General features: G+C 33.2%; 2 protein-coding genes across 2 annotated transcripts; both read right to left on the bottom strand.

Moving 5' to 3' along the window:
• Positions 1-3,443: 3,443 nt before the first annotated feature.
• LOC109186622 (RING-box protein 1a-like) lies at positions 3,444-5,897 on the bottom strand. Its single transcript, XM_019336687.1, has 5 exons — positions 5,632-5,897; positions 4,941-4,991; positions 4,758-4,817; positions 3,797-3,868; positions 3,444-3,705 (listed from the first exon to the last, which is right to left on the bottom strand). The coding sequence occupies exons 1-5, from the start codon at positions 5,786-5,788 to the stop codon at positions 3,668-3,670; spliced, it is 378 nt and encodes a 125-aa protein (XP_019192232.1). The 5' UTR covers positions 5,789-5,897; the 3' UTR covers positions 3,444-3,667.
• Positions 5,898-16,329: 10,432 nt separating this feature from the next.
• LOC109186764 (serine/threonine-protein kinase At5g01020) lies at positions 16,330-19,160 on the bottom strand. The gene is made up of 5 exons (XM_019336887.1): positions 18,536-19,160; positions 18,305-18,440; positions 17,488-17,624; positions 17,241-17,364; positions 16,330-17,128 (listed from the first exon to the last, which is right to left on the bottom strand). Exons 1-5 carry the CDS (start codon positions 18,929-18,931, stop codon positions 16,518-16,520), a joined length of 1,404 nt encoding a protein of 467 aa, XP_019192432.1. The 5' UTR covers positions 18,932-19,160; the 3' UTR covers positions 16,330-16,517.
• Between the last annotated feature and the right edge of the window lie 7,592 nt (positions 19,161-26,752).

Raw genomic sequence — 26,752 nt, 5'->3', positions numbered from 1 at the left:
ATTATTATTATTATTATTATTATTCTTTAATATTTCAAACGAAATAAAATCTCATAAGGTGATGTTCTTTGTCAAAATATCTAGAATACAATCTACTTATCTGAGTCTAATATTGCTCTGTGGGTCTTCATAATATTCTAACATCGGCGTTTGGTTGGAACTTGGGTGGAGAAATTAGGAGAAAATGAATTCTAATTTTGTAGAAAAAGAATAAAATGATAATTTATCATGAAATTACAATTCCACAAAGTGTGGAATTGGGTTCCTAAAGGATACTTGAAAATTTCAGTTTCATGATTGTATGGAATCATAAATTGTAATTTCATGAAATTTGATAAGAAAGGGGTTCAGCCTTTTGGAAAAATAAAATTTGATAAGAAAGGAGTTACAATTTTATCTTACTAAATATCTTATAAGGGTGTAAACTAGTTTAAACGAACCAGATAAAATATAATACTCCATATATAATATTATACAAATTACATGATGATAAGTAGTGAGGTAGCTTTGTCACAATGCACCCACGCGGTTTAAGGCCATTCCAGACAGCTAGCTATTGCACCTATTCTACTTTAATGTCTGGCTCTAACAAAGAGAATGATCTTTTGCACCGACTAAATTGAATTATTTGAATACACACACTTTTAATTCTTAAACATTAAATTAAACAAAACTTTTCATACTATTATTGATCATGTTCAACTTATGTACGTACAAACTTAGCCAATCTTTCTGTCCTTGCACATGTGTATATAATATGACGATGCCTTAGTCGTCGTATATGTAACATGTGCAGTGGAATTAAACAAGTTCTGTGATGTTTACGCATAATAAGCACAACTAGCAACCACGAAAAATCTTTTAATTAATTTATTCGAGTTGAAAGTGGTACTTTTTAAAAGTAAAATAATTTCAATTTAATGTGTTATGAGTATTGAGTAAATTTGTCTATATAATGTAATAGTGTAAATTGTACGTCTAGGATGTATATGCTACAAAGTATTGTCATGCAGTGTATAGTTAAGAGATAATGAAGTAAAGTAATAATATTATGGATTATGGTAATGTTGTCAAGTACAATTCCATGTCATAAGTAAGTTCAGAATATTCGATCTAAAAATGTACTCATATCTTCCTTCAAGTAGGTGAAGTATAGTATTTATAGAGTTGGACCAGGAAACACATGGCGGAAATATACAAGCAGAACCCAAAGTCCCAACACAATTTCACATCAAGTTCATAAGAAATTGTGAAGTAATAGTTAATAAATTCGTACCATTTGATTTGTTATTTTTGCTTTTTACCCCGGCCCTCTTTAATCTTCTTTGGTGAACCTTTACTTTAGTTTTGATATTAAGGCAACTGGGTCTGCAAAGTGGAACCATATTAGAGGAGTTAAAGGGAGTGGTCCTTCTTCCATACCAAGCAGAAGCAGTGGCACTTGCTTTATTACAGACAACGCTTTCAGAAAGTGTTGTTCCCTGCCTTCTCCTCTTTTTCTTTAATTTTAATTTTGTTTTCCCCATGCACACAACACAACAATCATTATATTGTCACGCATTAGTCATTACGCTTCCCCACTCAACTCTGCATCTGCCTCTTTTGTTTTTACCTTGATTGCTCATCACCAATTATTATTCCCTTTTCTTTTTTTAATCACAACTCACAAAGGATGATTGCAGCAGTGAAATGAAAAAGACAACTCTGTTAATCGATCGATTAGACAAGAATTTTTCTTTTAGTGTGCCATACCCAATATCACTTTTTTTATATAAAAAAGGAAAATATCACCACTCTGAAAAAACAGTCATAATACGGAGTAATAATAATAAATAAATAAATAATTTTAAATGTAATAAACATAATTCCATGAGTAAGAATAAAGAAATAGACTACATCACAACAAATTAGAGCATTATATAAGTTAGTGTCACTCCAAATGAAAATAACTCCCTCAGATTAAAAAGGGAAAATGACACTTTTTCCCCTGAGTTATATACTTATAGCATTTTTTCCCCCTCAATTATTCAAGTGGCTGTTTTTTCCCCCTAAAATGTTAAATGGACATATTTACCCTTAAAATAAATATTTTATTTATTTTTCTTCTCCAACAAATTATGACCATAATTTGGTTCAAACCAAATAAACACTATAGCAACCAAACCGAAATATTCCAATTACAATTTAGAATCGAAACTCGATATTTAGAGTTTATTAAAATCCCGGAACGGACGGTTCATGTTCCAAATTGAAAAAATAAAATACATTTATTGTTGAATTTAGACTATTTTTAAAATAAAAACGGTTCAAAATCGCGAATCGGATCCGGAACCGCCAGTTCACGGTTCAGGATCCAATTTTTTTGATTCATAATTTTAATAAATTGAAATTCAAATATTGAGTTCTAGATCTGAATCATAACCGAAAACTTTTAATTCGATTGCTATAGTGTCCGATTCAGTTCGAACCGAATCGTAGTCATCCCTACGTATACGCAATAATTTGTTGGAGAAGTAAAATAAATAAAATGTTTATTTTAAGGGTATAAATGTCAATTTAATATATTAGGGGGAAAAACAACCACTCTTAGAATAATTGAAGGGACTAATGTGCTTACCTAAATAATTGAAAGGAAAAAAGTGCTATAAGTATATAACTTAGAGGGAAAAAGTGTTATTTTCCCGATTAAAAAATAAAAATTGATCTCAACCATCCATCAAAAATTATCAAATTATTGAAAATTCTAATTTAAAAAATACAAAGTCAATTGTATAAATATTACAAAATAAAAAATTTATAATACCCATCTTTTCCCTTTGTATTTTTCAATAATGTTCAACCATTGGTCTACTCAAATGAATGAATCAAATCAATCCACACTAATCACTTGAAAGCCTATTCTCATCTTAATCTTCTCCCATATATGCATATGTATATATATAAAATAAAACATCAAAAGTTTTAATGAGTAGCCTACATATGAAATAAAACATCAAAAGTTTTAATGAGTAGCCTACATCTCAATTTCAGCTATAAACCATAGCTCAAGACCTTGTGGTCTTGCCATACTAAATTTTTTGTTTGGTTACCCAAGGTATCTCTCCAGCCAAAAGTCAGAAGACTAATCCTCCGTCCCAACGGTTAGCACACTAAATAGTAGGAGACAGGCCAAATGGTTTGCTCCATTCACATAGGTGGGGATTGAACCCCCAACCTCATGCTTAAAGGACAAAGTGTTGAACGACCTTAAGACATCACAAGTTAGACTCCCAACCTCCCGGGAAAAAATAAAATAACAAAACTCCAGAACTATTAACAAGGCGTGCACTACATTGCAATTTTATCAATAAATAGGCACGTAGGAATGCTGGAAAGCACAAAGTACCAAATTGTGCCAAACTCTTTGTTGGGGGTGGGGGGTTACTCTCTCTATTCACCTCAGGGGTTCACAAGTATTGACATCAGATAAGTGATCACTTAGATTTTGCAGCAAAATATAACTAACGAATCTCAATGGCATACATATTACATATCACAAACTAAGCAAACCAAATCCGCAATGCATGAGTTTAAATCATTTCAGCATTAAATGCTCCCATCATGCTCCGAATATAGTTTTTTGAACAGAGCAGAAGATTGGAAGTAGCTTCATTCACAAAGGATGCGGTTAGTGACCATACTTCTGGAACTCCCACTCGCTATTGTCTGAAGGATGCAACATTGTAAAAGAAGAGTTAGGGGGGAATAAACAACTGCATGCTCTGCCAAAATTGAGATGACACGAGTAAATGCTTACCCAAGGGGCACACTTGACGAGTTTTGAGCCATCGGCTGATGCAGTGGAAATGAAATGCATGGTTGCAAACTCCTATAAACAATTACCCTTGATTAAAAAAATGTGCACAAAATCCAATGCTAGGCATCCACATTAAAAACACCAGTTGCAGCCAACAAACAATGGCCAGTTATAAATAGATATAGTCAACTACAACTCAAGGCAATTACAGCATAGAACAAAACTTTAAAATTCATAGAGAAAGAAACACTTGTTCATTTCAACCTCATGCAACTATGCAAGGTTGAACTAAATACTCCGGAAACAGTAGATTAATAAACACAGTAGTGTAAATTGTGGGATACTGGGAATATAATTTCTTAGAAATTAAGACATCCCAAAAATAACTACACAAGGTAATTCAAGATCAGGCTATCACATATTTTGTATCATAAAATCAATTCTTTGAGGATAGCATATCATAGTATATATCCTTTGAATATCAGAATGTCAATTGAAGTGATCATAAAATGGAAACTGAATTAGCCACATTAGCAAGAAAAATTAATGTAAGACTAAAAATACACATGATTCAGTTTAATGCTCAGAAACAACTACTATGGGAATTACAATTCTATCTTCCAAAGAAAAATTAGATAACCAGTAATAGTGCAAGGAAATAAAATTGAACTTGAATAGAGCCTATATGCATTTCATTTTGGAAGAGTGAAGCAATCATTTGCACATAAAGGAAGCTAATGTACAAGGTCAAATCTGAAGATGTAAAGAAATATGAGAATCATATGCAGCACAACATAAAATAAAATATTAGTGATCATACTGATGATCAAAGCCAGATCATGTATTCCATACCCAAACTAAGTTCAGAAAAATCCATAGAAACATAATTGCCAATTCAGATTATGTAAACAAGAGGAAAGGGGTAAGTACAAATACATTACAGCAAAAACAAACTACATACCCCAAGCAACCGTGCATTCCTCACTTGTTGCACTAGCTTGATTAGCTTGACACTCAATACCTAATTAAGAAACACAAGAAAAGCAAGCCCCATATATATTGAAAAAGAAAGTTCAAGTTAAACATGATCAACTAACAAAACATTTTCATTAGTGAAGAAAGAGAAAAGACAATTGAAACTTACAGAGATCCATAATGTGGTTCCTACAAATTGCACAATTATCCACCACAATATCTGCAATGATAGATCACCAAAGTCAAATTATCAAAACACATAATGAATAAAGCTTTAGCTTATATGAATATACACATGGCAAGTTATGTATACACACATTTTCTTAGTAAAAACCTTTTGCATCATTAGGGCAAATAATACATCATTATCGTCTCTTCATTAATATGCTAGTCTTAATTAAATTCAACTAGCAAAATTAAACAATAAACCTTTCATATAGCTGGGATAAAAACACAAAAATCATTGTTATTTTCCTTCACTAATATGCTAACACTTCATTCAATTGTGTTTGAAGGATGGATCACCCGTATACATTATAAAGAGAGAGCAAGGTTATAGACCTATTGCCACCACCAAAATCATATTGGAAATATTTGTTGAAGAATAACCAAATAAACAAACAAACAAAAATAATTACAAGCAGCTAGGTTTTAATTATTCACAAGAAGTTTCAGGATTTAATTCGCCATTATATACATATTTTGTTCAACTATAAAGATCAATAAGCAAAAAAACCTCAATCATGTACACATATACGGATCCATACAATCAATGATGCAAAAATATTCATAAACACAGCAACATCAGGGTTTTAGAAACTGTAACCGATACATAAGGCGAACTACGGTAAGATGCATACCCCAGGCCCAAAGAGCAACGGCGTTCCACTTTTTGATCTCGAATTTCTTCCCTTTCTTGGCCGAAGAGGAAGTCGACGCCACGGAAGACGTCGCTCCGGCGCCGCCCTCGCCCTCGCCGGCCGGAACCATAGTCACATCGGTGTCCAAGGATGCCATCTAATCAAAGCTAGGTTTCGGTTCCGATGATTCAATTGCTCTCGAGACTTGGAACTGTTCTTCTGATATTGTATATAGAAGAAATTCAGCTTTCCCAATCGATGTAGAATGGAGTACAGTGTATATGGGCCTTTACTATGTGTCATAGTGTCGACATTATCAGAATATTGGGCCTTGGCATTCGGCCCAAATAGACCCTAGTTATTATGCTGTGCATCCGTACATGGTGCATACGGATGCAAAACGACGTCGTTTTATTAAATACGCGCGTCTCCCCTTAAAAAAAAAAAATCAGGTTCGATTCCCAGCAACAACATATGAATTAAAAATTCAGAATTGATGAACTATAATTCTATAATCGATGAACTATAATTCCAGAATCTATAAACTAAAATTCCGGAATCTAATCTATGAACTAAAAATTTCAGAATGAATAAATTAAAATTCCAGATTCTATGAACTAAAATTTCAGAATCGATGAACTACAATTCCAGAATTAATGAACTATAATTCCAGAATCAATGAACTAAAATTTCATAATCTATGAACTAAAATTTTAGAATGAATGAACAACATAATGCTGCTGCTGGGAATCGAACCTGAATTTTTTTTTTAAAGAGAGACACACATTTTTAATAAAACGATGTCGTTTTTGTATCCGTATGCACGCATGGTGCATACGGATGCACAGCATAACTATCCGCAATTTACGTATATGGCCTTTGTAAATTGTAACAATTAAAGAAATTTTTTTAAAAATTACTATAAAAATATTAGGTAATACAATCGCAAATTATTCGGTAGATCCGGATTCAAATATTCATAATTTACTTTTTAAAAATTCATAATATGTATACAACACACAATGTTAACACATATGTAATTAATTACTTTTTTTTTTGTATTCACAAATTCTTTTCAAATATTGTAATCACACAATACTAACAAATTGAAGATTGAAAATCTTGTATTGTGTTCACAAATTCTCTTCTACAGCTGTTATGTGTTTTGACTTAGAAACACACTTTAAATTCTAGAAATTCACAATTCCAATACTAAAAATATACTCCATCCGTCCCATTTTAGGTGTCTAGTTCGGTTAACGAGGTTTGACTGAAATTATTTTTAATCTAAGTTTTCATAATATTATGTTTAGTATTAATATACAAAATTTATATATCTAAAAACAATTCTAAAAGTACTATTAAACACAAAAAAATTAAATTTAAAAATAAATAAAAAATACTAATGAAAATAAACAAAGAAGAAAGAGTTGATTTGACCAATAAATAGTAAGTAAGACAGATAAAATGGGACAAAAAGAATACAATTTATACGTCATTTAGGACCAAGGTCCACCTTGTAAGGTGGACCCTGGTCCATAGTATAACAACTCTAATACAATAGATCATGTAAAATTATTTGGTTTTCAAAAAAAAATGTAAAATTATTTGAAAATTAAGCATGACTCTAATTTTCAATCTAATTACAAAATAAGCTCTATTTCAATTAAGTTTAAACTGATAGATAAATGACATATTTATATTTTATAAATTATAGGCTTAACAAAGACAAAAAGAAAAATAATAAAAAATAAAAATAACAAAGAATATGAACAAAATAAAATTATATATATATATATATATATATATATATATATATATATATATACTAGTTTTTTACGCGCATTGCGCGATTGGGATAATGCCCAATGTTTTTCTTAAATAAGTATTTTAAAGTATATCAAGACAATATTATATTGAAATTGTTCATGCATAGATAATTAAATGTTGAACTTGCGTATTTAAATTGGTAATTCTAAGTTTACAAATGCAAGATAATATAGTCAAGATTGATTATAATTGTCAATAAAATAATTGTATGGGTATGGTTGAAATCAAATACGGGATATAAGGGAGAGCAAATAAAATTAAAGCATAAAATATTAAATATATACTAATATTGTTTGAGGAGATTCCGGCAGTAAGAGCGTTATGCTTTGAGCACGCAAGGTGGGCACGGTTCCATATCCATAATTTCTGTACTGTAAATTCATAATTTCTATATTGTAGATCTATCATTTCTATAATTTACATTCATAATTTTTAAACCATAGATTTATAATTTAAATACAGTAAATTCATAATTTCTATACCGTAGATTCATAATTTCTATACTGCAGATTCATAATATCTGTACTGTAGATTCATAATTTCTGTACTGTAAATTCATATTTTCTAAACTGTATAGTTATCAACTATGAACATATAGTTCTCTGATTTGTGAAAACAGAGTTCAACAATTGGAATCTAAAGTATAAAATTAGTCATTATGTAGTTCTCACTTCAATTTGTTGTGTGATTTGAAATCTCTCTTTGTCAACAAATCCCTCAAGTAGTTAATATGATTGGCTTTATTAATTATGTTTTTTTAATTTTTAATTTTTTCATGGTATTAATAAAGTACTTTGGTAAATAAATATATAGCATTATTTTGTATTATAACTTTGAATTAAAAAATAGTGCACAAAAAAGATAATAGACAATGTAGTGAATATAATTAATTGATTAATTTGAATGTAAAGAATTTTTACATTGAAGAAAAATAAAGACAATATAACTAATGAAATTATTTCTCTTATTTAATTTATTGATAATGAATAATTTTTTTTTGAATAATGACATTGTACACACATAATTCTAAATAAAAGAAATGCATATGTATTATTATTATTTTTTTGTAGCTACTAAATTATTAATTATTAATTATTAATTTAATAAGAGTAAAATAGAGTACTAATTATGCCAACTTTAATTTGATTGGGATGAGGTTCGAACCTAAGATCTTTCTTATTAAAATCAATGAGTAAGTTAATAATGAACTAACAGAAACTAACGGAAAATATAATATTTAACGGAAAAGTTAACGGATAACCATATTCATTAAGGATAAATTAGGAAATGTCAAGGAAAAATTAAAATCTGATCAATCTGAGCCATTCATTTGATTAAAAAATTTGACCGCCATTTTTTCTACCCATTATAGTCCTAACTCTCTTGGGCTCTTATTAGTATAGTAGATATATATATATATATATATATATATATATATATATATATATAAAAGAAGATAACAAGAATTGACATGTAAATCACAATTTTAGCACCTAAACTTTTAGAGAAGTTATGCATTTTTTCTAACATTACGATGTTGTTAAAAACTCTAAAAGCTAAACATGCTAACTTATTAAAAGTTTAACTACTAAAGTTAGTATAGTAACTGTTGAACATATATATAAATACAAATGTGTAGTCTAACTATATGTTTGGATTTTTAGTTGACACAAATTATATTCTTTAATTTAGTACTAGAGCAATAGTAAATCGACACGCACACGTAATAACTCATGTTAAACATATAATATGTAAACATATATGTGTGTAGTTGAATTATTAATTTAGACTTTTTAAGTGTAATGTGGTACATCTTTGTAACAATTAAATGATTAATTTAAATTTTTTTTCTTTTATCTTTTTTTTTTTTTTCCCATTTTAAAGAAAGCAGTCACAATAAGAATGATTGTGATTTCAAATTCTAGAACATATGAAATTATGAACCAAAAAAGAACTTATGAACCAAACAATACCTAAATGAAAAAGACACTTTCAGGAGATGGTTCAATAGTCAAACATATGGGAAATATCTTCCAATCAAATAATTGTTAGTGATAGTGTACCAAATTCTCGCAGATAAATTTAGAAAACGTTATTTTCTTTAATGTTATCTATCATTCACCTCCTAATTGGCAGGTAAACAAACTATTTTTTATTTATTTATCAATTATTTGTAAATTAGTGATTTCATCATATATTTTTTTTTGACATTGTAGTATCTGTTCGAACATACTAAGTCAACAACGCCTCCACTGAAGCTCAATCTCAATCTCATGAGTCATGACCTCCCACACATGAGAGATCACTACATACCATCTGAGCACAAAGTGTTTGGCATCATATGAAAATAAAATTATTTAGTAATTAAATGCAAAAAGAATTAATCAAATACGGATTTACAGAGTATTATAAAATAAATTTAATAGGAAAATATAGCATCGCTCATGAATTTATCACTGAAGGAGTCACCACTCTTTTGTTGGATGGTAAAAAACTTTTGAAAAATGCATAGCAAATTAAGGTATCACATATGTTAAGGGAAGTGAACAAATAATAATAATCCCTTTTTAAAAAATTATCATTTTTAAACACTTGTTATCTGACTATATATATACCAATTCCAGTGGAATGATCTAAACTTGGGCAAAGATGATGTTTGGAGAAACGAAGTTGCCAAACGACTACTTAGCTTATTCCACAACTGTTTATTCTAACAATTTATCCAATACGTATGGACCATATAAATACATACAAAATACGGAGTATATATATTTTATATGAGCCTTGACTCCATGAATGGCACCTTAAAACTAGGGATTTGTTATATCTTAGGAAACAACATGGATGCTTCCTCACAAACATCCTTATCATCATCGTCGTCGTCAATTTATGAAGTCAAGTCTTTGGATAGATGCTAGCATGATTTAGTCACCCCTCACCAACACCATATTTGGTCGGACTATATCATTTTGGTTTCAGACTGCCTAGCTGTATTTCATATCTTATACTTTGTTTTTAGTTTGTTTATTCCTTTTGTTATATATATATATATTTTCTCTAGAAGAATGCTCAAATGTCAGAATGCATTTATTTTAATAGAAAAATCGCATTTTTTGTGTTCTCATTATTAATTTTTAAAAATTCAGTCCCTAAACTGTTCTAAATGTTATCAATTTAAACTCTTAAATAGTTTAAACTTTCGTTCATTTTAGGAGTTTGCTTGAATTTGTTTTAGAATTTCAAACGTAGCTGTATGAAAATTTAGAAAAAATGACGTTTTAAGTGGTTATTTTGAAGTAATATTTTAAAGAGTTAATATTCAAAGTGGTCCTCCGACTATTAGCTAATATTATATTTAGTCCTAAAGTATTAAACGTACTCATTTTAGTCCTTTAACTTTTAATGGCAATTGTAACCGAGGACCATATTATGTGTGATTTTAAAAGTTAGAGGACTAAATTGAGTACGTTTAATATTTTGGGACTAAATCGAGTATTGGCTAATAGTCGGATGGTCATTTTGCGTATTAACTCTATTTTAAGTGGTGTCCATTTTTTATTTGGGTCTAGTTCTCTTTAAGTGAGAAGTTTATTTGATATATTATACAATTGAAAATGAATAATGGGTATATGAGAAATTCATTCTCAAAATATACTCATTAAGTTAGAAATTTGGAACTCTGAAAAACTTTAAGCTAAGGGGCATTTGGTTCAGGTTATATTACATAACCAAGGGAATGTAACATTCCAGAGTTTACATTTTTATTTTTGGTTCATATTATCTGAGGGAATATAACATTCCCAGGGAATGAAACATTCCCTCCACATAGGATTTTGAAGGGAATGTGATTCCCTTCATTTTCTTAGGTAATGTAAGATAACCTTGGATATTTATAACTTTTGCCATTTTAATTTTAATTATTTAAAAATATATATATTGTATGTTAACTTATTATATATACTAGTTTTTTTACGCGCATTGCGCGATTGAGATAATGCCCAATGTTTTTTTTTTTAAAATAAGTACTATAAAATATATCAATGCAAAATTATATTGGAATTGTTCATGCATAGATAATTGAATGTTGAATTTGCGTATTTAAATAGGTAATTCTAAGTTTATAAATGCAAGATAATATAGTCAAGATTGATTATAATTGTCAATAAAATAATTGTATGGGTATGGTTGAAACCAAATACGAAAAATAAGGGGGAGCAAATAAAAATTAGGGCATAAAATATTAAATATATACTCATATTGAAGAGCTAACTGCTGATTGCCAAACAAGGACATTGCGAGATAGTTTCTCACTTTAATTTGTTGTGTTATTTGAATACTCTTTTTGTCAATAAATCTCCCAAGTAGTTAATATGATTGGTTTAATTATACTTTTTATTTTTATTTTTTATAACAATTATTATTATTATTATTATTATTATTATTTTTATTTTTATATGTATACCCTTACGTCATTTTACATGTTAATCTAAACGGGGGCTAATTTCTTCAAATATCTTTTTACCAACTGTTGATATAATTCGCTGGTCAAATCCGCTAACGCTAACCGCTAACTGCTGATTATCAAACAAGGACATTGCGATGTAGTTCTCACTTCAATTTGTTGTGTGATTTGAATACTCTCTTTGTCAACAAATCCCTCAAGTAGTTAATATGGCTGGCTTTATTAATTATGTTTTTCTAATTTTTTCATGGTATTTAGTAAAATACTTGGTAAATAAATATATAGCATTATTTTGTATTATAACTTTGATATTTAATTAAAAAATAGTGCACAAAAAAGATAATAGACAATGTAGTGAATATAATTAATTGATTAATTTGAATGTAAAGAAGTTTTACTTTGGAGAAAAATAAATTAAAGACAATATAACTAATGAAATTATTTCTCTTATTTAATTTATTGAAACATTTTTTTTTTTTTTTATATCTGCTGGAAGGGTGATACCCAAGGAAGACAGGCTATATTACATGCTATTGACAGGTTCCTGGACAAAACGCCACAGAGGAAGCTCGGAAGTATCGTCATCCAAAAGGGCACCGAGTGTCGCCGGTGGGTCTATAAGCACATGGAGGCCGGCCGGCAAATGCCTGGCGAGGTTCGCGATGTTGTCTGCTACCCGGTTCTGCTCCCGAAGAATGATGTTGATCTGCCAGACTTGTATTCTACGAAGCTCCTTCTTACATGCCTCAAGGATATTGTGAGCCGTGATGCATGGGAGTTTTGATTCTGTAAAGTAAGCTACTACCTCCTCACAGTCAGATTCAAAGATCACCTTATTGTAGCCCATAGCTAGTGTGAGTTGGATGCCTTTCAGCAGGGCCCAGGATTCAGCTTCAAATGGTGAGCAGTTTCCGATGGTATAGGTGAAACCACGCAACCATGTACCTGACTGGTCTCTAATTACACCCCCGCAGGAGGCTTTGTTGCTGGTGGTTACAGAGCCATCAATATTTACTTTTACAAACTCTTCTGGTGGCTTAGACCAGCAGAGCTGTTTCCATGTCGCAACTTCATTAGAGCAAGAAGGCCCCCTTGATCTTCCGAAGGCCTTAATGGTCTGTTCAACTTGCATTCGAATCCAGTCAATCTTTAAGGGAAGCGATTTTGCAGAGCCATTGAATACCCATTCATTTCTCCACTTCCACACCCACCATAACGTTGTGGCAAAGAGGGTGGTGGGCATTTCAGGGGAATGGCCTCTGCCAATATCCGAGATACCTTTCTGAAACCAGATTGTGAAAGGAAGGATTTTTAGCTTCTCATATGATTCTGCCAATATCACCTTCCAAATGCCATCCGCTGCCGGGCATAGCCGCAAAACATGTTCCGTATCTTCAACCTTATCAGCACATAATGGACATCTATCATCTGAAGTAATCCCACGGCTAAATCTCTGCTTATTAGTCATGATCCTATCATGACTGGCAATCCATAGGAAGATGCGGATACGATTTGGCACTTTAAGCTTCCATATACTGTTCCATTTGGCAGCTTCCACAGGTTTAGAAGCGCCGCTGGCTAGGTTGTAAGCTAAAGCTACTGAAAAGTTCCCAGATTTCTCACTTTTCCATCCAGTGATGTCTACCATTTCCTGTTCATCATGTATAATGACTGCAGCTAGTCGATTCATGGATTCAGGTGGAAGTTTTAAACTGAGATGACTCCAGTCCCAGCCTAAATTACTATCCCAATAGCTTGCAACAGATCTGGTCAGGTCGACCTGCGAGACATCATCTATTGCAATCTCAATCAGAGGCCTATCTTCGAGCCAGCTTTCAAGCCAAAATAATGTGTCTGCTCCATTCCTTATTTGCTTTTTTATGCCTTTACGAAGAATAGGAACAGACTTTAATATCCCTTTCCACGCATTAGACATATTTGCCTTGGGTTTCCAATTAGAGCAATCAGCACTAGTGATACCATATTTTGCTATAAACAATTGCGACCACAAACTGTTATCTCCTTGTAGTAATCTCCAGCCTAGTTTGGCTAGAAACGCTTGATTCATCAGCTCCAACCTTTTAATGCCCAAACCACCTTGGGCCTTGTTACTGGTGATTGTTTCCCATTTTACGAGATGGCATTTCCTTTCACCCTCTTTGCTGCCCCAAAGAAAGTCTCGGGTGAGTCTCTCGATTTTGTCTAAAACACCTGCTGGAATCAATGTTGTCTGCATCATGTAGTAGGGGATAGAGGACAGAACTGACTGGGCTAGCGTATATCTTCCAGCGAATGATAAGGTGTGGGATTTCCAACCTGACAAACGAGTTTGGATTTTTTCAATGATGCCTGCAAACGAGTCAGCTTTCAGTCTACCGTGGATTGACGGGATGCCCAGGTATACACCTAGATCAGGAACACATGGAACACCAGCAGCTTCCACAATTTCATGTTGTAAGTCTATATCTGTATTTTTAGAGAAGAACAGTGATGATTTATTAAGACTGATCCTCTGGCCAGAGCTGGTGCAGAAGCGATCCAGGCAGCGTCTCATCTCCCTAGCTTGCTCCACAGTCGCCTCGCCGAAAAGAACTAAATCATCTGCGAAAAAGAGATGAGAAATATAAGGAGCATGTCTAGAAATTTTAATACCTTTCCAACGCCCATTAGTTACCGATTCCTGTATAATGTGAGTTAGTCTCTCGATACAAAGAACAAAAAGAAGAGGAGAAATGGAATCCCCTTGACGAATTCCTCTTCCGGGTCTAAACCAGTCGGTCCTCTGACCATTCCAAATTACTGCCAGTCGCGAAGTAGAGACACAATTCATGATGTTACTTATCCAAACTTGATTCAATCCTATTGCCTGAAGTGTGTCTTCAATAAAATCCCATGAGAGTCTGTCATAGGCTTTTTCTAAGTCTATCTTCATCACCATCCACCCCGACATACCCTGCTTGTATCTCATAGAGTTGAGGACTTCTTGGTAGGTAATTATGTTGTCTGTTATCTGTCTACCTGGGACAAAGCTTGTCTGGTGCACACCAATAAGTTTCTTGGAGATGCACTTAAGTCTTGAAGATATGACTTTTGTTATCAATTTATTGAAACATTGTACACAAATAATTTTAAATTAAAGAAATGCATATGTATTATTTTTTGTTGTAGCTACTAAATTATTAATTATTATTAGTTTAATAAGAGTAAAATAGAGTACTAATTATGCCAACTTTAATTTGATTGGGATGGGGTTCGAACCTGAGACCTTTCTTATTAAAATCAATGAGTAAGTTAACGGTGAACTAACAGAAACTAACGGAAAAGATAATATTTGACGGAAAAGTTAACGGATAATCATATTCATTAAGGATAAATTAGGAAATCTCAAGGAAAAATTAAAATCTGATCAATATGAGCCATTCACTTGATTAAAAAATTTGACCGCCAATTTTTCTACCTATTATAGGCCTAACTCTCTTAGGTTCTTATTAGTATAGTAGATATATATATATATATATATATATATATATATATATATATATATATATATATATATATATATAAAATCATTTTTGTAATTATATATTTTTTATTTTTATTACGTTATGTAATTATATATGGTACCGTTATCTTATTGATTTTAATTTTTAAATTTATAAAAATATATGAAAATATGTTAAGAATATTATAGTGTATATATATAAAAGATAACCGGTCTTAAACCAAACATGATTATATTACATACCTCAATTTTAACCAAACACAGGAATCTAACATTCCCTAAGGTAATCTAACGTTCCTAGTAATCTAACATTCTCAGCAATCTAACATTCCCTAAGGTAATCTAACATTCCCTAAGGTAATCTAACATTCCGTGAACCAAACGGCCCCTAAAGGAGTTTTTGTTTCACATTTGAAGAGTATGTAAGTTTGGACTAGTATAAATACATTTTAAGTTTTAAAAGTTTGCAGATTAACAATTTAAGAACTAAATTTGTGATTTTTCATTATATATATATATATTTATTTCTAAAAACCATTGTTTTTAAAATTTACAAAAACTAGCCGTTACTTGGAGGTGCTATCTGATAAAGGATCATGGTGAGGTAAACTAACTTAGATTGCATCAAACGAATAATACCAATAGACAACTCTCACATAAAGTCAAATTTAGAATAGTATCTAACTAACTTGGCTGGAGCAATTTGCAAACACATTTTAACATCTCATGACATTATTTATTGTTTTAAGTATATTATTATTAATTGAAGACATGAGGGTCATTGGGAGATCCAAAATTCAAAAAATTGATAAGAGGTGCAAAAGTACGTATACAGACAAAGGTAAAAAAATTGATAACTGATTGGATAACTCGCGATTTATCTCTTCTGATGAGAAATTTAATGTATCCATAAAAAGTACTCCGGTGTATATTATTAACTGATCAAAAGGGTAAGTACAACTTCTCAAATTTTATATAAACAAAACAAAAAAAAAAAATCAAGAAATGAAAAATCGTATACTGATAGTTGCTGATGATACAAAAGCAAATATATATATACAATTTGATTTGCAACATCTTATCTTGATACGGTTAAGCTCTCTTCATTCCATGATGTAACGGAGAGTTATTCGACCTTAATTTCTGCTGCAGAGCTGTTTCAGAGTAAACCGTCGTGGAATTGGGACTTCTCGTCCTGTGTTTCTGATCATGCTGATGATGGCGGTTCTGGTGGTGGTGGTGGTGGTGCTGGTGGTGGTGCTTGTGGCGGTGCTCCTCATTTTCTTTCTTCAACTCCTTTTTCTCTTCTTCCCCTTTATTATCTTTTTCAGTACTTACTGTTTTTGTATCTTTTTCTGTCGGGGCTGTGTACACGAATGTTACAGATGAAACATCCTTGTAATCCTTCAGAGGTTCCAGTGTCTTGACCACCGTGCTCATTGTCGGCCGGCTTTTTGACCGGTGGCTCAGGCATTCGTACGCCAGCAGCGCCGCCTTCTGTGCTCCGGCCTCCGAGAACATTCCCTCCAGTCTCGGATCCAATATCCGCCGGAGTTTCCGCGGATCCTTTAACTGCGGCCGTGCCCAATCCGCCAAGTTTTGTTCCCTGTTTGGTTTAGTCTTATCTATTGCCCTTCGACCGGTTAACAATTCAAGTAACACAATCCCGAAACTATACACATCACTTGCTGCAGTCAAATGCCCTGTAACATTAATTAAATACAAAAAAATCTTATTAATAACTCTCTTTTCTTTTCACAAAATATTTTAATAAAAATTAAATTATTATAATATAAGATAAGATTGTAATTTTACCGGTCATGATATATTCTGGAGCAGCGTAACCATGGGTACCCATCACACGGGTGGAGACGTGAGTGTCGTCACCTTCCGGACCATCCTTAGCAAGTCCGAAATCAGAGAGCTTACCATCATAATCCTGGAGAAAATTGTACAACTTTGATAAGTAAATATATAGTAAAATTTTAAGATTAATTTTAACCGAATTATATTTAATGTTGTTATCTCATCATTTAAAACAAGAGTAAAAAATGTTACTTACAGAGTCTAGCAAGATATTTGAGGCTTTGAAATCGCGGTAAATGACAGGCTTTTCAGCTTCATGGAGGAAGGCAAGACCCTTTGCAGCTCCAAGAGCAATTTTCATTCTTGTTGACCATGGAAGTGATGCTGAATATCCTACATTATATTATTTCAATATTAAAAAGTTAAAAAAAAAAAAATTGCTAAAGACCTCGTGATCGAGTCGCATAACGGTATCGTCATTAATAATTTAATCGAATAAAATACGTTTTTATGTACAGTATTGATATTTATATTTCATAAAACGATACTAATTTGACAAATTTCTTGTCCACTCATTTAATGAAAGACATATATACTTTAGTATATATAATATACTTATGACATGATAAGGTCTATGTTTGCTTAACAACGTGGGAGAATTGCTATAATATTTTAATGGTCTAATCTCAACCAACCAATAACGTTGAATTTAGGCAAGATATGCAATGAGCAGTGCAGACTAATTCTAATTATATTTTTGATTTGGTAAAAATCTGGGGACTATATAAAAGCCCCTCCACCAACCACATTTGTTAAAGCATCACTAAAATTTTTATGATATTAGGTCAACTGTGACAAAATCACTTGCATTTTTTTTCTTTTTTTTCTTTTTTTCTTATCTTCCATTTACAATATTTGACAAAAACCGTCCTAAAACTCCATTTTAGTCTACTTGAAAGCTACCCGAAAAATTTATTATCGAACATGTTTCAACTAAAATGTTAAACTAATAATTTATATTTATATATTATATAAATAATAATAATAATAAGGGGTGGTAAAAGATGGCGTACTTCTAAAGAGCTGATTTTCCAAGCTGCCTCTGGGCATGTACTCGTAGACCAAAAGCCTATGTTCTTCTTCGCAGCAATACCCAATTAGCTTCACAAGATGTGGGTGTCTCAATTGACCCAGGAATATGACTTCTGTCTATTGAAAAAAATAAATAAAAAATTAATGATTTATTAAATTGAATAAAAATGGAGAATAAAATATTTTATGATTTTAATTTCATGCGTGCTCACCAGCCATTCTCTATGACCTTGGGAGCCATCCAAATCAAGGAGCTTAACCGCAACGGGCTGGGCCTTCAAACCCGGTCTAAGCTTATCATCGATGAAGCCCTTGTGGACCGGTCCGAACCCGCCCTCGCCGAGGAAATTGCTGCTGGAGAAGCTCTGCGTGATCACTTTCAGCTCCTGCAGTGTGAACGCGTGAATGTTGGAACCGGCTAGCGAGATCGACAGATCCTCCGACAGCGCGGAGGAGCTCAGCTCCGTCGCCGGAATCCTCGTAAACGACGCCTGCTTCGTAATAGCCTCTCTCCTCGGCTTCTTCGGCGTCGCCGGCATATCGTCATTCCCGGCCGCCGGCGCCGCCCTGAAACATCCCGTAAAAATCGAATCCAATGTGATCTTCATCTTCAATTCGATTCCACTTTAATTTATCGTTGTATGACTGAGAAATCAATCGATCAATCGAGAAGAGATAAACGGAATATTATCAGATCGGAGAAAGACGGCAATTCAAAGGCGAATAGTAGTGTTGAAGAAGAAGGAGAAGAAGAAGAAGCAAATGCTATCTCTAAAGAGACACAGATAATGAGGTTTGCGAACTCCTTTATACATTTATAGAAATGAGAGGAGATGACACCAACAATAACATGCACTCGCGGGCGGGATCTTTTCTCCGTAGACGTGGAGGCTAAATAAATAAATATTAATTCAATAAAATAACATATTTTTAGTGGGTAAGAAGTCACAAGTCTAAAATATTGGTTGAACGTGATGAAATGACATGGCTGCCCTGTTGACTTTTATTTCCTGCACTCTGATTGGAAGCTGCTTAATTTCCAAACCTTCTAAGACAGTTTCCCACATATGTATGCTCTAGCCAGCCGAAAAGCGAATTTCGAATATGATTTGACTGTTCTTTTTTGGTGTTTTAGTTTTAAGGATTGTTTGGTAAATAACTGTTAGCTGATTGAGTTAGTGGGTCTGATTAATTGATAGCATTAGCTGATTGTAAAAATGATGTTTGGTAAATTAATTGTTAACGGATAGTTGATTACATACAAAATGACTTTTCAAAAATTTGATCGAAAAAACTGTTTTGAGCAACTTTTTAAATATTTGTGTTTGGAGCAATAAGCTGTTACAACAAGATAATTAATCAAATATTCATATTGATTATTTAACTAAGTCAAACAGTTAATAGTGATCAAAAAAGACAAAATTGATTGATATGCTAACTATTTTACCAAATAGGTTTTAATTATTCATTTTTTTTTTTTTGGAATTTTCAATATTTGTTACGATTTATAAAAATATTGCATTATATTGTGTTTGGATTGTTCTTTCTTTCTTCCTTTCTGCGTGTTCCTTTACGCGGGGAGCTTTTCTTTCTTTTTTTTTTTTTTTTTTGAACTATTGTTAGTATCGAAAAAAACAAAACATAACGAATCAAAATATAAGACTTGTAATATGATTTAGAAACGTGCCGCAAAACAAAACACCTTTTTTGAATTTTCGATTTGTAAATAGGGATGTAATTGGTATATATTAGTATATTACACACAAATACGAGTTTAGATATTGGAATTTAGTGGAATTACGGACATGATTTTAGAGATATTATAAGTTGATAATTAGAGTGTTATTTAGGTTATTGCATCTATATATCGTCTCTCTGATCTCTCCCTTTTTCACTTGTAATCTCGCAGCTCTATCCCCTATCCTACACTCCCTTTAATTACTAGTATAATCTTATTGATACCCATTTTTTAAAGGGTTTGCTTTGAGTTAAATCGAAAGTTATCAATATGATATATTACCTTATAACGCATTCTCTCTAGTACACTATTGGTATTTTTGTCGATTAAATGTTTATTGCATTTCTATTTCTTAACCCTTCGATTCGAAATATAATTTTTGAAACTTATTCTTCAAACAGACCAAATAGTGTAACAGAATACATACTTTACTCGTGTCTATCCCACTCTTGATGGACTAAGACTTATATTCTTAATATATACTCCGTGTATTTTTTGGAAGACAAAGGAAACTTGTAAGTACTATCTGATGGTTTTATTAAGTAAATTAAATCTCGCTCATGTGTAATAGTCTACAAATTATACAAAGAATATAAATCACACAATTCCTCCAATATTTAGTTGGTGAACCAAATGTGTTGTTAAGGTTTACTATATCCATATAATAATTAAGAAACAAACAAAAAAGTTTACTTTTTAAATACTTGATTTAGTTTGTTGATCCAAGTCTCAATAACTTGTATTTCAATTAAACATTAGTGATTAAAATGAAAAATATGTGAGTGGGCCGTGGGGATATTTTTTAGAAAATAATTTACGTAAGTTAAATAAAAAAAAAAAATATAAACAAATGGAGAAATAATATTTTGTCTTTAACTATTCTTTCATTTATTCGCTATGTAATTTTTTTTTTTTAAACAAAAATTAAAACTAGTATTAATTCGTTAAAGCGAGTAACGAACAAATACAATTCAGAGTACCAAAATTGAGAATCAGACTGAGAATCTGCAGCTCTAGCGAATGTATGAGTTAACAGGTTCACTGATCTTTTTCTTAATTAGACGATAACGAACTTAAATTTTGCTCTTGTCATGATCATAATTGAAAGATTAAAGTTAAGTGTCATTTTCTTTAGGTTAAAAAGAATTATTGCTATTATTATATTTGGTAAGAAGAGTATGTATGTATATGCATGTAACACGGTTTGCTCCAATAATGATTTGGTCAGAGGATTTGTAAGGTCAAACATAACGATGAATACTGCAGTATTTAGGACTTTGTAAGCAAACATGGGGGTTAGGTTGGTCTGCACAGTTGTTAGATGTTCTAGAAGCCAAAGCCCCTGCATTTTATTATTTTATTTTATTTTAAAAAAATATTTATTTTCAAACCTCACTTTATACTTGTGTATAGATACATCTATCTATCAGCAAATGAATTGTATGTAGAGGCCAAAGATATCTTGGGGTGGGCCCAGTAGATGGGGTAGGTGGGGTATCACTTCCAACATGTTGTTTTTTCTTTTGAAATTTGGGGCCTGTGGAATATTTCTTTCTTTCTTTCTGACATGCAACTTAACACCTATCCAATTAGTTGACAATTTTGGCAAGGTTTTAAGTTTCTTATTTTCTTTTTGTTTCTGTGGCTTTTATTTGTGATGGGGGATGTGAAATTGTGAATGTAGCAATCTAGGTAGTAGGTAGAGGGAATCATGGTGTATTTCTTGGAATTATTTCATAATACATGGGTTTACTCTACTTCCTTTATTTGTAGTTGTACATTGACATATCTATGGGTTTAATTTAGTAGCGAAGTTCAGAATAATTTACCATAATTTGTTATTGTATTGGAGCAAGACGATATCGGTGAGTGGAAATTGAGGATGTTTCTCTAACAATACGTTAATGAATTTGGAGGGAATAGGAATGTTATTTCATAGGGAATGGAATATGTAAGGAATAGAACATGAATTGTATTCTCTTGTTTGACTCGCTAATGAGCTGTTTGGTTCACGAAATAGACCTGGAATAACATAGCATTCCCAGTAATAGGTCTATTCTTTTGTTTGGTAACCACTTGTATACCCCGAAACATGGTTCCCGGGAATGACATATTCCTCTTGCAAGGGGAATAGAGATTCCTGGGCCCCTGGTATTAGGCTATTCCTGAGTTCTCGGGAATAACCTAAAGTTTCTATTTCCTATTTTACCCCCAATTAAATTTATTTCCTATTTCACCACCGTCACCGCCGTTGCTACCACCCTAGCACCACCGCCACCACTACCCCCGCCGCCACCACCCCACCACCGCCACCGCCGCTACCACCACCACCATCGCCATCACCACCGCCACCACCATCACATATTTTTATAAGGGTATTTATGTCTTTTAAAACATATTTCATTTCAATTCCTTAAATCAACCAAACACTGTAATGTAATCTTAAAGTCTATTCCTTCCGCGAACCAAACAATAGAATACAATTCCTATTCTATTCATTGTTTATTCTAATCCTTATGGAATAACATTCCTATTACCTCAAAATTCATTCCATGAACCAAACGTGATGTATAAGAATAGATTTAGGAATTGTATTCCAACGTTTGGTTGGTTAAAGGAATATAAATCGACTTGACCAGGAAGTCCATTAACGTGACCGGTCGCTAAGCCTTTTGCCGTGCAATTACCTCAAAGATACTTCTCGAATAGAACAATCATCAAATCACATCCCATCATCTCTTCAGTCTCATCTGAACACTTGGCATGACAATTATATATGACCGCCCAACCTACGTTCAACACATGTAAGACATATCGATAGTCCTATATGTTCATCCCGCCTCACCTATAAAAGGCGCATTAATTTCTAGAGAGGATGAGATATATATAGCCATCCAGTTGTTAACCAACTTAAGTGCACAAATACTGATTCCTAAGATACTACATATATACACCCACTCAACTCCGATCCCCGGCCATAATGTAAAACATGGAGAAATTGTACGTGTTGTCATATTCTAACACTATTATTCTCATACATCTCCCCATAACATTACAGCATTAGTTATGTGGTTCATCTCCCATCGGTCACCACATACGGTGCAAAGAGCTCTAGAACTTAGCGAATAATTTTGGCCGCCGGACTTCTCCCACCGGCTTTGCTTTTCTTTTTTATTTTGCTATTTATTTATTATTTCAACCTTCATTATATATATATATATATATATATATATATATATATATATATATATATATATATATATATAGATTTTGGATCTGGTGCACACCCCCTTGGCAGGTGAGCTCGTGAGCACCTTTTCTGACCCTTAATTGGTTTAGATGAATGGTCTAGATGATTTGGGTCTTTTTGCCACGTGCATCAGACTTAAGAGGATATTAGGGAGTATTGTGTAATTTCGCAATTACTGTAATTATAAGGTGTATTTAATTTTGCCTCGGTAATATGCGTATCTTCTGACCCTTCCCACCTTTTCTTACCTTCTTTCCTTACCCACTTCGTCTTCTGCGTCTCTCCATCACAACTCTCCCTCTCCATCAGAACTCTCGCTCTCCATCACCTTCTCCATCTCCATCATAACTCTCGCTCTCCATCACTATCTCCCTCTCCATCACAACCACGGCGTTCAACATGGTTGGGTCTACTGTCCGCTGATCGAAGAGGCAACGGAGGTCAAACGGCGTCCCCATTGAAGGTAATCTCAATCCCCCTTTTTTGCTACTGTTTTTTTCCGTTTCGGGGGGTTTTGGGTGTGCCTCTGTTTCGGTGGGTTTTGTGTGTGCTTTCTGTGATAGTTTGGTGTTCGGACCGCCGGTTCTGGGAGGCCGGATGGGAGGGGGAACTGGGGAGGCGGGCTGGGAGGGGGAACATACAAGTTACAGTTTAGGGTTTGTGTTATTATTTAAGTTTTTTTTTTTTTGGTAATCATATGTTAGTCTAACAATGGGGGGTTTTGTGGTTCTGTAGTCAAGCTATTCTAATGGGGATGTTAGGGGTGTGTTGCATGTGTTTGATGATGGTGAATTTCCGGCGGAATCGTGTTATCCGGCGTCCATGGAATCTTTTTTTTTTCTTTCTTTTTTCGGGTCTCTGGGAGGCGGGGACTGGGAGAGGAGACTGGGTAGTTATGTTTTTTTTTTTTTTTCTTTTTTTGGGGACTCTGGGAGGCGGGGACTGGGTAGGTACAGGTTAGGTTTTGGGGTTGCATGTGTGTGATGATGTTGATTTTCCGGCATAAAAGTGTTATCCGTCGGCCATTCATTTTTTTTTATCCGGCTGCAATGTCTGTTAATGGTGCTCTCTGTTAATTTTTATAAATTCTAGATGTAGTTAGTTTATAATATGGATGTGATTTGAGTGAATGGTTTAACATGAAAAATGAAACATAGCGTTGTAATTCCATATGTTGCTGAGGGTGGAAAAACACGTAAAATTGCTAGGAATTTGGAAGCTCGCAGGTGTTTATATCTATACTTAATATGACTTTTATCATTTTAAATCTGTTAACTTCTTTTGATTCTTTTCATAGGGCAGATATATGCTATTAACATCATGCATTGTAGGTATATAGTATATGCGTTCTGATTAGTATGTGCATATAGAGGATCATGTAGTTGCGGAATACATGTTCAAACATGATTGTGTAGATTTAGTATCGTGGTTTTGTAATTTTAATTTTTGTGCATATTAATTCTTCAGTGCTTTGTTTGTAGTTTAATGCAGTGTGTCATACCCCTTATTTTTCAAAGAAAGAATAGTAAGGGGATGTGGCACAATGGGTATGTGCTTAGTAGTGACTATGCGAGTGCATTTCTAGTTAGCCTTAATTATTTTCATTGTATCCATGTTAACATCCATTCTATGCACATTTTTGTGCATTTTAGACGTGGTGGTATGTGCATTTTTTATCGTTAATTAGTATGTCGCTATATGCTTTTGGTTGATGTGTATGTCGTTTGTGCTTTTCTAGGATATAGTATATGCGTATTGCATTCTCACATTTTGATCTGATTTAATTTGGATAGGTACAATGCTTTGTTTGCAATGTTATCTATCTTTATTTTGCATTTATAAAGTTTATTTAGGGTTTTGCAGTGTGTTTTAAACATCTTTTTCATTTATCCTACCATTGGGTTCATTGGTCGTTCGTTTTAAGGTTTGTGCATTTTTAGAAATATATATTTTGTGCACCAGATATATTATATGCGCATGTCCAGTCCAGTTATAGTGTTCTTTTTGTTTTATTAAGTCTGTTATGGTAGTTGCATTATTATGCTTTCTGGGTGTGTACGTGGTTTGTGCTTTTATAGGGTATAGTATATGCGCAGTGCATCTTCAGATTTGTATTTGTTTTAATTCGGATAGGTATAATGGTGTGTGATTGGGATGTTAAATGCAGATTTATCTATGTTTATATTGCACTTATATTGTTTATTTATGGTTGGTTAAACGGTGTTGTTTTTCAATTTATGCAGGTCACGGTGTCCCCCTCCCCGTTGGTGTAGCCGATCCGGTTGTACCTTTACATCCTGATCCCCTGTCGAAGAACACCAACCCGCGCCGTCTTTGGCACCACACGAAGATATCGAAGCGGCCCAAGCCCCCGCTGACCCTGCGCCGAATAGTCAGGCTGACGAGGTTGATGTTAATATGTTCCCGCAATTGAAGATTAGAGCTTCCATCAGGCATCTCGTTAAGCCTATGAAGCGTTTGTGCATACTAATGTGCATGTGCGTAGCATATTAAATAGCATGTGCATTTTCATATTATGGTACCCGGCAGTATATATCAGTTGCATGGTGTTATTAGATGAAATATGCTGTAGATTAATACATCGTTTATGCGTTTAGATGGTAGTGTCTGTGCGCGTTGCCTGTTACTATATTTTTATTGCATTTTTTAGCAAGTGCATAGACAATGTTATGTTAGTGCATATTAATGGGTATGTGCGTATCAGCTCCAATCTGAATGCATTTGTTAGATAAATGGTTACTTTGGTTTGCATTTACTCTTATGTTTTGTGCATATTAATGTGCATGTGTGTAGAAGTGGCTGTGCGACTGCATTACAAAATGTGCATATTTAGTATGATTATACGATTGTGTTTATTAGCTGAAACATGCCGTTGGGGTTTTTCGTTGATGAATTTTTACTTTTTTTTTAGCCTTTTTTTTATCTGTATCACGCTAGTTGTGTTACTTGTTAGGGTCTGTGCATATATAACAATGGTCCCACTCGGGGATATATTCATATAACAATGGTCTTCGTCGACATCGCCACCCATCGTTGGTGCACCTGTCACTCAAAAGTAAGATAATACAAAAACCTGCGTAATCAAATCAAAACCACCATCATAGATATGAATGCATTATGCACAGACATGTTCATTATTTCGACTATCGGACACCCCCCAAGGTCGCTCAGTTTATAATCATCCGAAATATACAGGAAAATGCACAGACACAAAGGTAGTTATGCACTGTCTGTTACAACCCAAAAAAAAAAAAAAAAAAAAAAAAAAAAAAAAAAAAAAACCAAAGCCACGGACACAGTTTATTTTGTCTATTAGGTAGTAAGCTGTACGGACTGCCCAATGTATCTTTACGCTTAGGCCGTTTGATAGACGGGTATTGAACACCCCCCACCCTCGTTCAATTTTCAAACGTTTTACAA

This window comes from Ipomoea nil, unplaced genomic scaffold (genome assembly GCF_001879475.1).
Source record: "Ipomoea nil cultivar Tokyo-kokei standard unplaced genomic scaffold, Asagao_1.1 scaffold1407, whole genome shotgun sequence".
Lineage (NCBI taxonomy): Eukaryota > Viridiplantae > Streptophyta > Magnoliopsida > Solanales > Convolvulaceae > Ipomoea > Ipomoea nil.
This window is presented reverse-complemented; position numbering and strand designations above follow the sequence as displayed.